At 35.6% G+C, this 12,860-nt stretch overlaps 2 protein-coding genes across 2 annotated transcripts; one reads left to right on the top strand and one right to left on the bottom strand.

Moving 5' to 3' along the window:
- Positions 1-2,290: 2,290 nt before the first annotated feature.
- On the bottom strand, positions 2,291-3,532 carry LOC108226032 (mechanosensitive ion channel protein 10-like). Its single transcript, XM_017400987.2, has 3 exons — positions 3,032-3,532; positions 2,740-2,942; positions 2,291-2,595 (listed from the first exon to the last, which is right to left on the bottom strand). Exons 1-3 carry the CDS (start codon positions 3,194-3,196, stop codon positions 2,385-2,387), a joined length of 579 nt encoding a protein of 192 aa, XP_017256476.2. The 5' UTR covers positions 3,197-3,532; the 3' UTR covers positions 2,291-2,384.
- A 4,750-nt stretch (positions 3,533-8,282) lies between these two features.
- On the top strand, positions 8,283-11,890 carry LOC108226031 (uncharacterized). Its single transcript, XM_017400986.2, has 4 exons — positions 8,283-10,828; positions 10,911-11,010; positions 11,098-11,257; positions 11,346-11,890. The coding sequence occupies exons 1-4, from the start codon at positions 8,283-8,285 to the stop codon at positions 11,888-11,890; spliced, it is 3,351 nt and encodes a 1,116-aa protein (XP_017256475.2).
- The last annotated feature ends 970 nt before the right edge of the window (positions 11,891-12,860 follow it).

The raw sequence follows: 12,860 nt of genomic DNA, 5'->3' as shown, positions 1-12,860 counted from the left end.
TTTCTTGTATATCTCGTCAACATTAAAATTTACCAAAATAAATAAATTGAATTCAAAGGAAAAACAGAAAAAAGAAAATATAAGGGTGGAAGGTATGTTAAAATGTTATATTATCACTATTTTCCACCTAAGCTATTGTTCGTTAAATTCTTGAAAACCATTGTAATAAGTTTTTCAACTAGATGATCTTCGTATGTCAGAGTTAATATCTGCAAAAGCATCACAAATGGTACATCTGAAGAAGCATATAACCAAATGCTCCTTTGATACATTGCAGTTGAGCTCTCAGAGCTAGTACTGTTGTAGTGTTGTTAGACTTGCCAGATACTCCCACCATCCCTAATTTTCAAGTTGTCCACTTTTGTTTTTCAGTGATCAAACTAGTTGATAAACCGCGCGTTGCGACGGTTTATAAAAATTATATTGATGATTTAAAATTAATATTTGTAGAATAAAAAACAAACATTAATATAAATTCATGAGATCGTGGTCTATAATTATCGACCTTACACCTTCACTTAAAAGGTGCTTGAACCGAGCAAACAAATATTGTGGAAGTGTTGCATGAATAATATTTTTCTATATACAAAACAAACCATATAAAAATTAACAACAAACATGTTTGATGAATAAAACAAATATTATAAAAGAATAACAAACAAATTTGTTGGTTATGATCTAGCCACGTCAACTGTAAAACCGACCGATATGAATTCGGCAGGTTTAAATAAGTCGGAGTCTGGCCAGCATGACAAAACAACGTCGTTCTTATCTAAACCGACCGATTTAGGCCGATCGGTTTTAACTCGACACTTTTTCGCGTTGGTCGGTTTTAGGCGGTCGGTTTCGCCCAATTTTTTTTAGTCAAACATGCATCGCTAACGGTTAATTTATTAACCTTTTCATCCATCAATGTCATGTCAAGACCATATTCTTCTCCCGTGTTTGGATTTGTCGACTCCCAAATCAGACAAACTCTTACTCTTATTGGCCAATCATCTCTATCGTAAAAAGGTAGTTCTGAAACTTGCTTCAAATATATACGAAACAAAAAAAGATAGTTTTTATTATTGATATTTTCATACAAAAATTCCTGTAAATTAGAAAAATAGAACGGAGCTATCTGAGACACGTCACTTATACGCCTCTCACTTCTCTTTATATAACTATATTGATTGACTATTATTTAAGCAAAGATTAAGAACAATTTTTTTATTAGTTTAAAAACCTGAAAATTTACATTTTAAAATAGATTGTATATTTTATAATGATATAATTTTTTAATATTTTTTCAATTATATAATATGAACAAAGTTCCATGTTGTCCACAGATTTACTTTAGTACCGTAGACCACGTATGTTCTGCAACTATAGAATGGCATAAAAAACATTGCAAAATGTGTTATTTTGCAAATCATGTTCTATAAAAATCATTATTTTGTTAAAAATTTTGACAATCCTAAACATTCTACAAGTTAAATAGTGAAAAACGCATTATTCTGCAAAACATGTTAAGTTTGCAGAACATATTTATATATTACAGAACATATGTGTTCTACTTGTCGAACATAAATGATTTTCAATATTTTTCATGAAATAGTGATATTTATAGAATGTATTTCACAAAATAAGAAGTTTCATATATTTTGCAATGTTTTTATGCCAGTTGCTGAACATACGTGTTCTACGGTACTACAGTAAATAAATATGTGGACTACATGGAACTTAACTCTATATAATATATATAAAGTTTAGTCAAACTTTTGTCAAATTTGACTATTAAAAATCAAATTTGCATAATTTAAAATAAAAGGGAGGGAGGGAGTAATAATGAATAATGAACATCCTAATAACAAACTCTTGAGAGATTTCATCTTGAATTTGCCGGAAGAAATCCTTGTCATAAAACGACTATCCAACAACGGCAAGATCACAGTCTTGATCAACATACACATCCCGGTGGCATATAAGTCGGAATGAGCTTGTTTGCACCTGCTACTCATTTGTGCAAAAAGTTATAAGTCAAGTTTTGACTTATAAATCATTGAAAATCTGACTTATTTGTTTTTTTGAATTGTAACTTAATTTTTTGATCACTTTCAAAGATAATTTATAATATTTTGTTATTGTATTAATAATTTTTTTACCTAATAAGTTGTAAATACAAAATTTTATCCAAGAACATGAATGAAAAGTTTTTTTTTTTAATATTTCTTTTAAGATAAGTCAAAGGGCCCAAATAATGAAACATTAACACAGATAAAATTGTTCATTACAAACATTAGGGTACAAATTTAGAATTCCTTAGGATACATTGAAACAATTCATGTAAAATTTTTGGAGTCTAATAGATATTTTAATGTGTTTTCAGCTGCCCAAAATACCTATTGTATGGTGAAATTCTTTATATCAAGCTCTTCTAAAAGCTTTCTCAGTTTAAGAACAAGCTCAGATCTTCGGTAATTCATCTCCTCGTAGTTCTGAAAATGTGTGGCATAACTGATCTGAAGATTATATTTATGTGTGACATTGTCTGTCCCTTTAAGGTCGAAACTGTGCTCATCACACCAACTTTCTGGCTTGCTTCCAAGTAACCTAAACTACATACATTTTGTTAATAATTGCATTCCGAACTTTATATGATGAATGTTCAGTTGATCTGCACTTTTAAATATTCAATAATGTATATAGAGCTATTGAAATTTAGAACATGTGTAAGATAGAGTCGAATTCACATACTTTGCTATTTTAAGCTTGAGAGTTGCAATGGTCTCAGAGGTAGTCGTGCTACTGACAAGAAGCTCAAAGGTGTCTTTCAACTTAGAGCTCCGGTTTAAATTGATGATGGATTTGGTGAGTAACACAGAATTCAGACAATTCACTTTCTCATTGTTGTCTTTGATGAAAACTGTATTAATAAGTCCCATGTCTTCAACCATCAACTGTATAGTAATTAATTAGGTCATATAGAACAGGACACTGAGAAAATAATATATATGCTCTGCTTAGCAATTGTTGGACATCGCATTACCTGTTCATTTTCAATGATACAATGATCACCTATGTCAAAAGGGTGCATCACAATCGCAAGTAAAATTCCTTCACAAATCATTTGGCAATAATCGCCAAAGAAAAGTACCAACAGCAACAGATGGGATGAGATGAACAGTAGAAATTTGGTTGTTCCTAATCCCATTAGAAGGCACCACACGAGAGCAACCAAAAATGATAGATTCACGGAAACAAGTTTATTCAACTGTTCTATTACATTGCTTGTATTGTTCAAGGACTGAAGCACAAGTTTGCGCTTATTGTAAACTGTGATCTGTTAAAATAGGAAAGCTCGTAAGATTTAGAAGTGTAGACAAATTCCATCTATTTACCTTGTGCAGGAAGGCTGACCATGGCCTATAAAGTGTTAAGTAATAGCAGCTCATCTAAAATTTAAGATGTCAGATAAAGATCAAAACCTATCGTTAGGAGTTGTCGCACATTAGTTGGGAGGGACAGATAGCTAGAATATAAGATGTTAGATAACTCTAATAATACGAGACCTTTTTGGGAAGTGCCCAAAAACAAATTTGTGCGAGCACGGCCAATATCATACTATAGGCTCGCCTAAATAGCTCAACAAATGGCATCAGGGCCAGGTTGAAACAGTCCATGCATGACAAGCTCACGTGGGCTCCAGAATGAGAGCAAGAAGAAGCGGATGGGCTTAAGGATAAGGCAAGTGGGTCTTCCAGTTTGGACTAGGGGAGCAAGATAACTAACTAGACGGACTTTCGATATAGGCTTAGAGGGAGCCAGATAACACAATAGGAGGCAGTATTCGACAGGTGTCGACCCCATGCTGATAACTCCAAAAGTATTAGATCTTTTGAGAGGTGCCCGAAATCAAAACCGTGCGGGTTAGGCCCAAAGCGAACAATATCATACAAATTATGGAGTTAGGCTTGTTTAGCAAGCCCAATAAATGGTATCAGGTTATGACGGTCCGTAACAATCTTACATGAGCTCTAGAACGGGCCTAAGAAGAGGTAGCTCGATTACTGAGGATGAGCTTAAAGATGAGGCAAGTGGACCTTCCAATATGAGCCTAGGGGAGCAGATAGCTAGACCGACTTCCAGTAGAAGGGAGCCAGATCACACATCGATCAAGAGGCAGTGTTCGACAGGTGTCGAGCCCGATATGTGAAAGAGGAGATTGGTAGGAGCTGTCTCACATCAGTTGTAAGAAGGGCAAAAAGCTAATTAATAAGCAGATAATTTCACAAATATCAAATGTTGAGCCGATGTGTGAACAGAGAAATTCTTAGGAGTTGTCCCATATTGATTGTGAGATGGGCAAATAGCTAGAATATAAGCCATCGGTTACTCCAATATTAATAATGAAATTTTTGGAAAGTGCCTAAAAATAAATCTTTGTAAGCGATATATATTCAGGTCTCTCCATTCTCTAGAAATGAATTTTATATTCCTAAATATGAACAAAAATACAGTTTATACATAATCTCAAGTTATAAATTAGGTTACTTACCATCCACTTCCGGAAAGATTCTTCACTAATTCCTTTTGTTTTGATGGCTCCTTCAAACAATTGCAGTACATCTTCTAGGTCTTCTTTTTTCATGAGCCGTAAAAGATCGGTCTCATTTATATCCCTAGTCAAAATATAGTTTATCAACTTTTACATAGCAAATCTGTATCAAGTTCATAGGCAAAACAATGAGGGATAGTTGGTAAAATGTAACAAAGGCTTTTCTATTTACATACCTTGGCTCGTTGTTTGTTAAATTATTAAAAATCACACGACCATCATTTTGCACTTGATGCTCGTCATCTAGATCAGTCTTTTCAAGTGCATGGCAAATGGTATGTAACCTCGCACCTCTGAGGAGCAGCATATGAGCACATATTGCTTTGATCCATATTAGTTTAGCTCTAATAGCACCATTATCAGAAAAGTTAGATCCTCTTGAAGGTCTCAATAGCGTCTGAAGAACATACTCATGAAATATAACATCTTGCATGTTGAGGAAGAAATTCTTGTCACGAAAACGACAATCCAATGCCCTCAAAATCACAATCTTTATAATCGACATTACAGAGGCAATCACACAAATAGTGATTGTACTCATAAGTAGATTAATTAAAAAATTATTCATTCCTGCAGGTTTGGTAAACAAAAACCAAGCTGACAGAAGAATCGATGAAAAGCAAAAGAAGTACTGCACACTTGATTTCAAAGCCAAAACAAAGTAAAGAGCCTTAAGGTTCTTCATCACAAATCGTCTCTCGATGTAAAAAATGAGTGCACTAACAATCAGATGACTAAAAACAAAAGAAAAACCTACATGAAGAAGAAATGCAACGCATCGAAAAGGCATGGCTGCAGTGTGTAGGAACTGTTGGAATAATCTTAAATTTAGGTGTTATTAATTATTTGTTTTAATTAAATATAGTTGGTATGTAGGCAGAAGTGATAAATCAAATAGCTGGTATGTAGGTAGAAGTGATAAATCTGAAGTTGGCGTAGTGCAGGAGGAATAAAGTAGTGGAGTTAGCTTAGGAGTTTGTTTCCAGTAGAGTTTGTTTTGAGTACTTCCTAGTTCTTAGCATCTAGTTGTATTGCTATATATATGGTTTTTGTAGGTTGCATGAAATAATATGAACAAGGTTTTACGTTCCTCAGTTTTATATACATACAGGTGTGTGTGAGTTTATGTATTAGTTCTACACGTGGTATCAGAGCGAGGTTGTTTATGCCAAAATATATGTCGAGGGTGATGACTATGGAGGCATCAAAAGTCAAGGAGGGAACAGTGAGTATAACCTATCCGATGTTGTCAAAATCCAACTACACGGCGTGGTCAATGAAGATGCAGGTCTTCATGGAAGCTCAGGGAGTTTGGGAGGCTGTGGAGCCTAGTGACCCGAAGGTTGATGTAACAACACGGATGGATAAAATGGCGCTGGCAGCAATTTATCAAGGCATTCCAGAGGAGTTTATGTTAACTCTGGCCGGTAAGAAAACGGCTAAAGTGGCGTGGGAAGCAATAAAGACTATGTCTATGGGGGCAGAAAGAGTTCAAGAGGCAAAGGTGCAGACACTCAGGTCTGAGTTTGAGGCTCTGTCCATGAAGGAGACAGAGAGTTTGGACGAGTTTTACATGAAGCTAGGTGGTATTGTGACGAACATACGCACTCTGGGTGAACCGATGGAAGAGTCCTACGTGGTGAAAAAAATATTGCGTGCTCTCCCACACAAGTTTGTACAAATTGCTTCTACGATAGAACAATTTGGTAATCTCAAGACAATGACTGTCGAAGAGCTAATTGGGAGGCTAAAAGCTCATGAAGAGAGGGTTCGTGGGCATGTTGAAGATAATGGGAATCAGCTGCTTCTAACTCAGAAATGGAAGGCAAGAGGCCGTGAAGGATCATACGGCAAAAATGATGGACGTGACAAGAGTAAAATAAAATGCTATAACTGCAACATCTTTGGACACTACGCTGCAGAATGTTATAAATATCGACGAGACAAAGAACAGAAACAAGAAGTGAACCTCGCACAGGTCGAGGATGATGAACCAGCTTTGTTATAGACAGAGTGGCGTGCCAGACGGGCAAAAAAAAAATGCCAGACGGGCAAATAAGACATGCCAGACGGGCAAAACAAAAGGCCAGACGGGCCAGCCAGACGGGTTAAGTTGAAAGCCAGACGGGCGGATCACAAATTTAAGATTAAGGGGTTGATTGTTGGAATAATCTTAAATTTAGGTGTTATTAATTATTTGTTTTAATTAAATATAGTTGGTATGTAGGCAGAAGTGATAAATCAAATAGCTGGTATGTAGGTAGAAGTGATAAATCTGAAGTTGGCGTAGTGCAGGAGGAATAAAGTAGTGGAGTTAGCTTAGGAGTTTGTTTCCAGTAGAGTTTGTTTTGAGTACTTCCTAGTTCTTAGCATCTAGTTGTATTGCTATATATATGGTTTTTGTAGGCTGCATGAAATAATATGAACAAGGTTTTACGTTCCTCAGTTTTATATACATACAGGTGTGTGTGAGTTTATGTATTAGTTCTACAGGAACATAGCCATAGTGGAAGTTGCTAGACAAAGTGTTAGTAAAAATGCTGGAGAATAGAGTAGGTTATAATGTAGCCTACTCGGGAATATGTACAAACTGATAGCACAACCCGAGATTGAAGTAGCACTACAAGAAAAACCGGTTATTTTTGACCGGTTATTTTTGACCGCCTTATTTTTGACCGAACGCGGTCAAATATAAGGTCAAACTCGCATGCCACCAAGTCAAGGCTAAAATTGACCGATTAATTTTGACTGCCTCATAAATTTGACCGTTTGCGGTCAAAATAAGATTTCGGTCAAATTTAGTCGGTCAATTTAAAATGGTGGGCCCCGAAAAAAATGGAGGGAAAGTTCCCGCCAAACTTTAATTCGATGACGTCATTAAAATTGACCGCGCTCGGTCAAATTTGCCTGCGGTCGAAATTATTATCTAGGCGGGAATTTTCCCGCACAAAGTTTCAAAAATATGTGAAAACTATTTTTGACCGGGTGCGGTCCAAATAATACAATTGACCGCCGTCAGTCACTTTTAGTTCGGTCGAAATTATTTGTTAGGCGGGATTTTTCCCGCACAAAGTTTTAAAAAAAACTGAAATGTAGTTTTGACTGAAATTGGTCAAAATTATTAAATTGACCGGTTCCAGTCGTTGTTACCTTTTGACCGCTGTCGGTCATATATATAAAAATGACCGTCTGCGGTCATTTTTATTATTTTGACCGAAAGCGGTCAATTTTAACCTTCCCAGCTTGAAAACCTACTGCTCTCTTCCTTTCACGCCGCTTTCCCTTTTTTTTGTTTCTTTCCCTTTCTCTTTTCTATTCTCCCTTTTCCACCATTTCTCTTTTTTTATGCCATCATATATATCATATTCTTCTCATCAAATCTTTGAGATCATCAAGTAAGTATCACATTCTAGTATTTAAATTTTACTAGTTTTTTTCCTTTAAATAATGTAAATTCAATACCAAATTATGATAGCTATATAAGTTAAATTGTGTTTCCTAAATTTGTTAAATTAGTGTAGAGTGTTGTTTTTGAACTTGGTATGAATGTTTAATGTTACTCATGTATGATGAAATTAGTATAGGTGTGTGTATTAGTATACATTTTAGGGTATGAGTTAATTAGAATTTTGTGATTTTATTTTATTTCCATTTATATTTGAATTGTGTGTATATTTTGTAGATGACATCCGATCGTAGTTGGGTTGGTCGTAGTCGATACAATGAGTTCAAATATATAACGGAAGAATACAAGAATGGTGTGGATAGTTTTCTTAAATTTGCTTGTGATAATCTTAAAGATGAAGATGAAGGCCTTATGAGATGTCCATGTCAAAAGTGTAAAAATAGGTATTTCAAAGATCCTAGTGGTGTGAAAGTTGATTTGTATCTTCATGGGATTATGCAATGGTATACCAAATGGGAGTTACATGGGGAGAAGGATATGCCCCGAGTTGAAGTTGGAATGAGTTCCGGTTGTAATGATGATGCTGACATGTATGATGCTCATAACATGCTAAGAGATTTTGCAGATGCAAATAGATATTTTGAGAATTTTGAGGAGGAACCAAATGCCGATGCCAAAGAATTTTACAATATGGTGAATGATGCCTCTGAACCAATCTATCCAAATAACAAGGATTACACAAGATTGTCATTTGTAAACAAGCTACTACATTTCAAGAACAAGCATCATTGTAGTAATAATGGCTTCGATGAGTTACTTTGCCTTATTGGATCGGTGTTACCTGATGGTCACAAACTTCCCGGGAGCTATTATGAGGTGCGAAAGATGATATCGGGTTTGCATATGGGATATGAAAAAATTGATGCTTGTGAAAATGATTGCATGTTATTTTACAAGGAAGACATCAACAAGACACATTGTGATATATGTTATACAAGCCGATACAAGGAGCAAAAGGATCCAAAGAAGAAGAAGATCGCACGAAAGATCTTGCGCTACTTTCCTCTTACCCAAAGGTTGCAACGCTTGTTTATGGCTGAAAAGACAGCTGAGTGTATGAGGTGGCACCACAACAGAGTTGTAGTTGAAGGCCAGTTATCTCACCCCGCTGATGGTGATGAGTGGAAGCATTTTGATAGTAGATTCCCGCACTTTTCAAAGGAGATTCGAAATGTTAGACTTGGCCTTTCCACTGATGGATTTGACCCATTTCGTGATGCACATGCAAGGGAATACACAGTGTGGCCTGTGGTGGTTGTGGTGTACAACCTTCCTCCATCTATGTGCACGAAGGCTCCCTACATGTTCATGCCTCTTCTCATTCCTGGACCGAGTGATCCTACAAAAGACCTTCATGTTTATCTTCGACCACTAATTGATGAATTGAAACTATTGTGGCACACCGGGGTGGAAACATATGATAGATTCTCACGTACCAATTTCATGATGAAGGCAACACTAATGTGGACAATCAGTGACTTTCCCGCACTTGCCATGCTTAGTGGATGGTCAACTAAAGGCAAGTTGTCTTGTCCAGTTTGTATGGGAGAAGTTAAAGCCACTCAACTAAAACATGGTGGTAAACCTAGCTTTTATGGCACTGCTCGATATTTCTTGGACCAAGATGATCCACTTAGAAGGAGTACAAAGTTCGGTAGAACTAAGGCACTATCAGTCACATATCGACATTCTGGAATAATAGCAAAGACAATGTGCGAGCAGATACAGTTTCCCCCTCCGGGAAAGACAACCTGGAGAAAACCCAGGGATTATGGTGTGACACATAATTGGACTCACTTTTCACCATTTTTTGAGCTCCCGTATTGGGAGACACTTAGACTTCGTCATTGCATTGATGTCATGCATACTGAGAAAAATGTTTTTGACAACATATTTTGCACATTGATTAATGACAAGAAGAAGTCGAAAGACAACTTGAAGGCAAGACGTGATTGCATGGAATTGGGTATACATCGTGAGTTGTGGATAAAAGAGGATGGCACAATACCAAGCGCGCCATACGTGCTTTCTAGGGATCAGCTCCATTTGTTGTTCAGGTGGATTTCTAAACTTCAACCTCCTGACGGGTATGTCTCAAATATAGCTAGGTGTGTGAATTTTGAAAAGAACTCTATTCATGGTATGAAATCACATGATTGTCATATTTTTATGCAAAAGCTGTTGCCTATCGTTTGTCGTGACTTGCTACCGAGACATGTAGCCGACGTTCTTATTGAGTTGTCCAATTTCTTTCAAGATTTGTGCTCAGCTAATTTGAAATACAGTGACTTAGAAAAAATGGAGAAAGACATAGTGAGAATAATGTCCAAGCTTGAAGTGATCTATACTCCTAGTCTTTTCGATCCAATGGAGCATTTGCCGCTACATTTAGCTACCGAGGCCAAGTTGGGTGGCCCATGTAATGGGAGATGGATGTATTTTGTTGAAAGATACTTGCACAACTTGAAATTGAAAGTAAAAAACAAAGCTCGAGTAGAGGGTTCGATTGCAGAACGATATATTGAGGAAGAGTGTGTCCACTTTTGTTCGTTATATTTCGACTCTAAAGTGGCAACAGTGCATAATCAACTTCGGCGAAATGAGGCACCCCGACAATCTCATGATCCCAATTTGTTAGAAGTTTACACCTATCCGACACTACTTGGTTTACGTATTAGAGATAGATACTTGAGTGATGATGAACATAAACTTATAAAATATTATGTTCTTATCAATTCACCCGAGGTTGGAAAATATTTGCGGTGAGATCTTCTTCTTTACCATCTTAATAGACATATTTAATCCAAATAATTATTTAACTTACGAATTTATTTGAATGTGCAGTGGATTCCAACGGTTGGTAAAGAAGCATTACCCGCATTACAATGATGCTCAAATGGATGAAATTCAAAAGGAACAATTTACGGATTGGTTTGAAAGAAGGGTACATTTTTTAATCTATACATAATTGTCATACTCATCCTTAAATTTCAAAGAAGGGTACATTTTTTGATTTTCTATAATATTTTAGGTACAACATGATGAAGAGCTAAAGGAGAAATTTATGGAATTAATAAGAGGTCCTATATTTAAAGTTGAATCCTATAAAACATGCAAGTGCAATGGTTACAAATTTGCTTGTGTAAATCCTCATGACCTCACTTCATCTAACTCCGGCATCGTTGTGATTGGTAAGATATTTAATACAATTGTAATATTCACATAGTTTGATATTTGTGTGCGTATATATATATATATCTCATAAAATTTTCATTGTAGGAACTTCTTACAAAGAAAGTTATGAAAATAATTATGGACGATTGGAAGAAGTTCTAAAGCTTAATTATCATAATGGTCATGAAGTTGTAGTATTCAAATGTCATTGGTTTGATCACACAAGGCACGTCAAAGTTGATAGAAATCGGATTACTACGGTGGATATCAAATCAAAGTTAAATGTTGAAGATGTGTTTGTGTTGGCTAGTCAAGCTCATCAAGTATATTATGCGCCAAGTATATCAAATCCGAAGTCATCGTGGTACACAATTCTAACAACAAAGAGTCGAGAAGTAAATGAAAGCGTGACATCTAAAGAAACAAATAGAGCAAATGAAGATGCTTTCCAAAATGAGGTATCAAATTCGTCATCATCAAATGTGGAAAGAGTGATTATTCGTGATCCCACGAATTTTTTTATTGATTTGACAATGTTTGAAAGCAATCATTTGGATGACTATGAAGAAGAACAAATTACAAGTGACAATGAAGATCGAAATGAAGATATGAATGATGATGACCAAAGTGATAATGATGATTTAGTTTAATTTAGTGTTGGTTGAATCAAATTTGTATTAATACTTATTGTGATAATTTGTACTAAATTATCCAAATTTATAAATATGCCCTTAATATTTCTTTTGAATATTTAAAATCAAATTGATTTAATTGCTCTGTTTTGTTACTCTGTTTTATTTGGTTGCTCTGTTTTACTCCAGTAGCTACTGCCGAGAATCCATATGTTCGCTTATATTTGACCGAGCCCGGTCAATTTACCTATCTGACCGAAAACGGTCAAATTTACCAAACATATAAAAACAACTGACGTTGCCCTTTTTCTCTTGTTTCTCACATTTGCCTCTTCACAGCGCCGCTCTTGAGACTAGGGTTTATTCACTGTCATAAAACTCTTCCAATCCATGGCTATATCTCAGATAATAACCTCGATTGCTTATATATACATGTATATATATGTATGTTTAGTCCTGAACATCGATTTTTCTTGGTGTTCAACCTGCGAGTTTCAGTCTCGTTTGGAGTTTGTTCTTGTTTGTGAGTTTGTTTTTGTTTTTGAGTTTAGTCCTTTCATTTCAGTTTATTTTGCGATTTCAGTTTGTTTTTGTTTGCGAGTTTGTTTTCATTTGCGAGTTTGACTAGGGTTTATGTTCTCATTTCGACTGGGTTTGAATTGAACAATCAATTCGATTGCCCCCTTTTCATTTTAGGGTCTTGTTAGCTTAATCTTTAGCTTATTGTAGCTCTGCTTCTTTAATTTTTGTTTTTGTTTTGTTTTGGTTTTAATCCGGGGTACTGGTTTTTAGGAGCTCGTGGGTGATGATATTGCAGACATATCAAGTGTTTTCAGTACTTAATTAAGCTTGTGGGGAAGTAGATTTAAGTATATGTATGTACTTATAAGCTACTTATGGCTTATTTTTGTTGAATGTTTAGCACTAACTTATGAGTTAAAACTATTTGTAATTTATATATTTGTTTGTAACTTGTAATTTATACAAT

This window comes from Daucus carota, chromosome 6, assembly GCF_001625215.2.
Source record: "Daucus carota subsp. sativus chromosome 6, DH1 v3.0, whole genome shotgun sequence".
Classification (NCBI taxonomy): domain Eukaryota; kingdom Viridiplantae; phylum Streptophyta; class Magnoliopsida; order Apiales; family Apiaceae; genus Daucus; species Daucus carota.
Note: the sequence above shows the minus strand (reverse complement) of the source record. Positions and strands in the feature narration are given on the sequence as shown.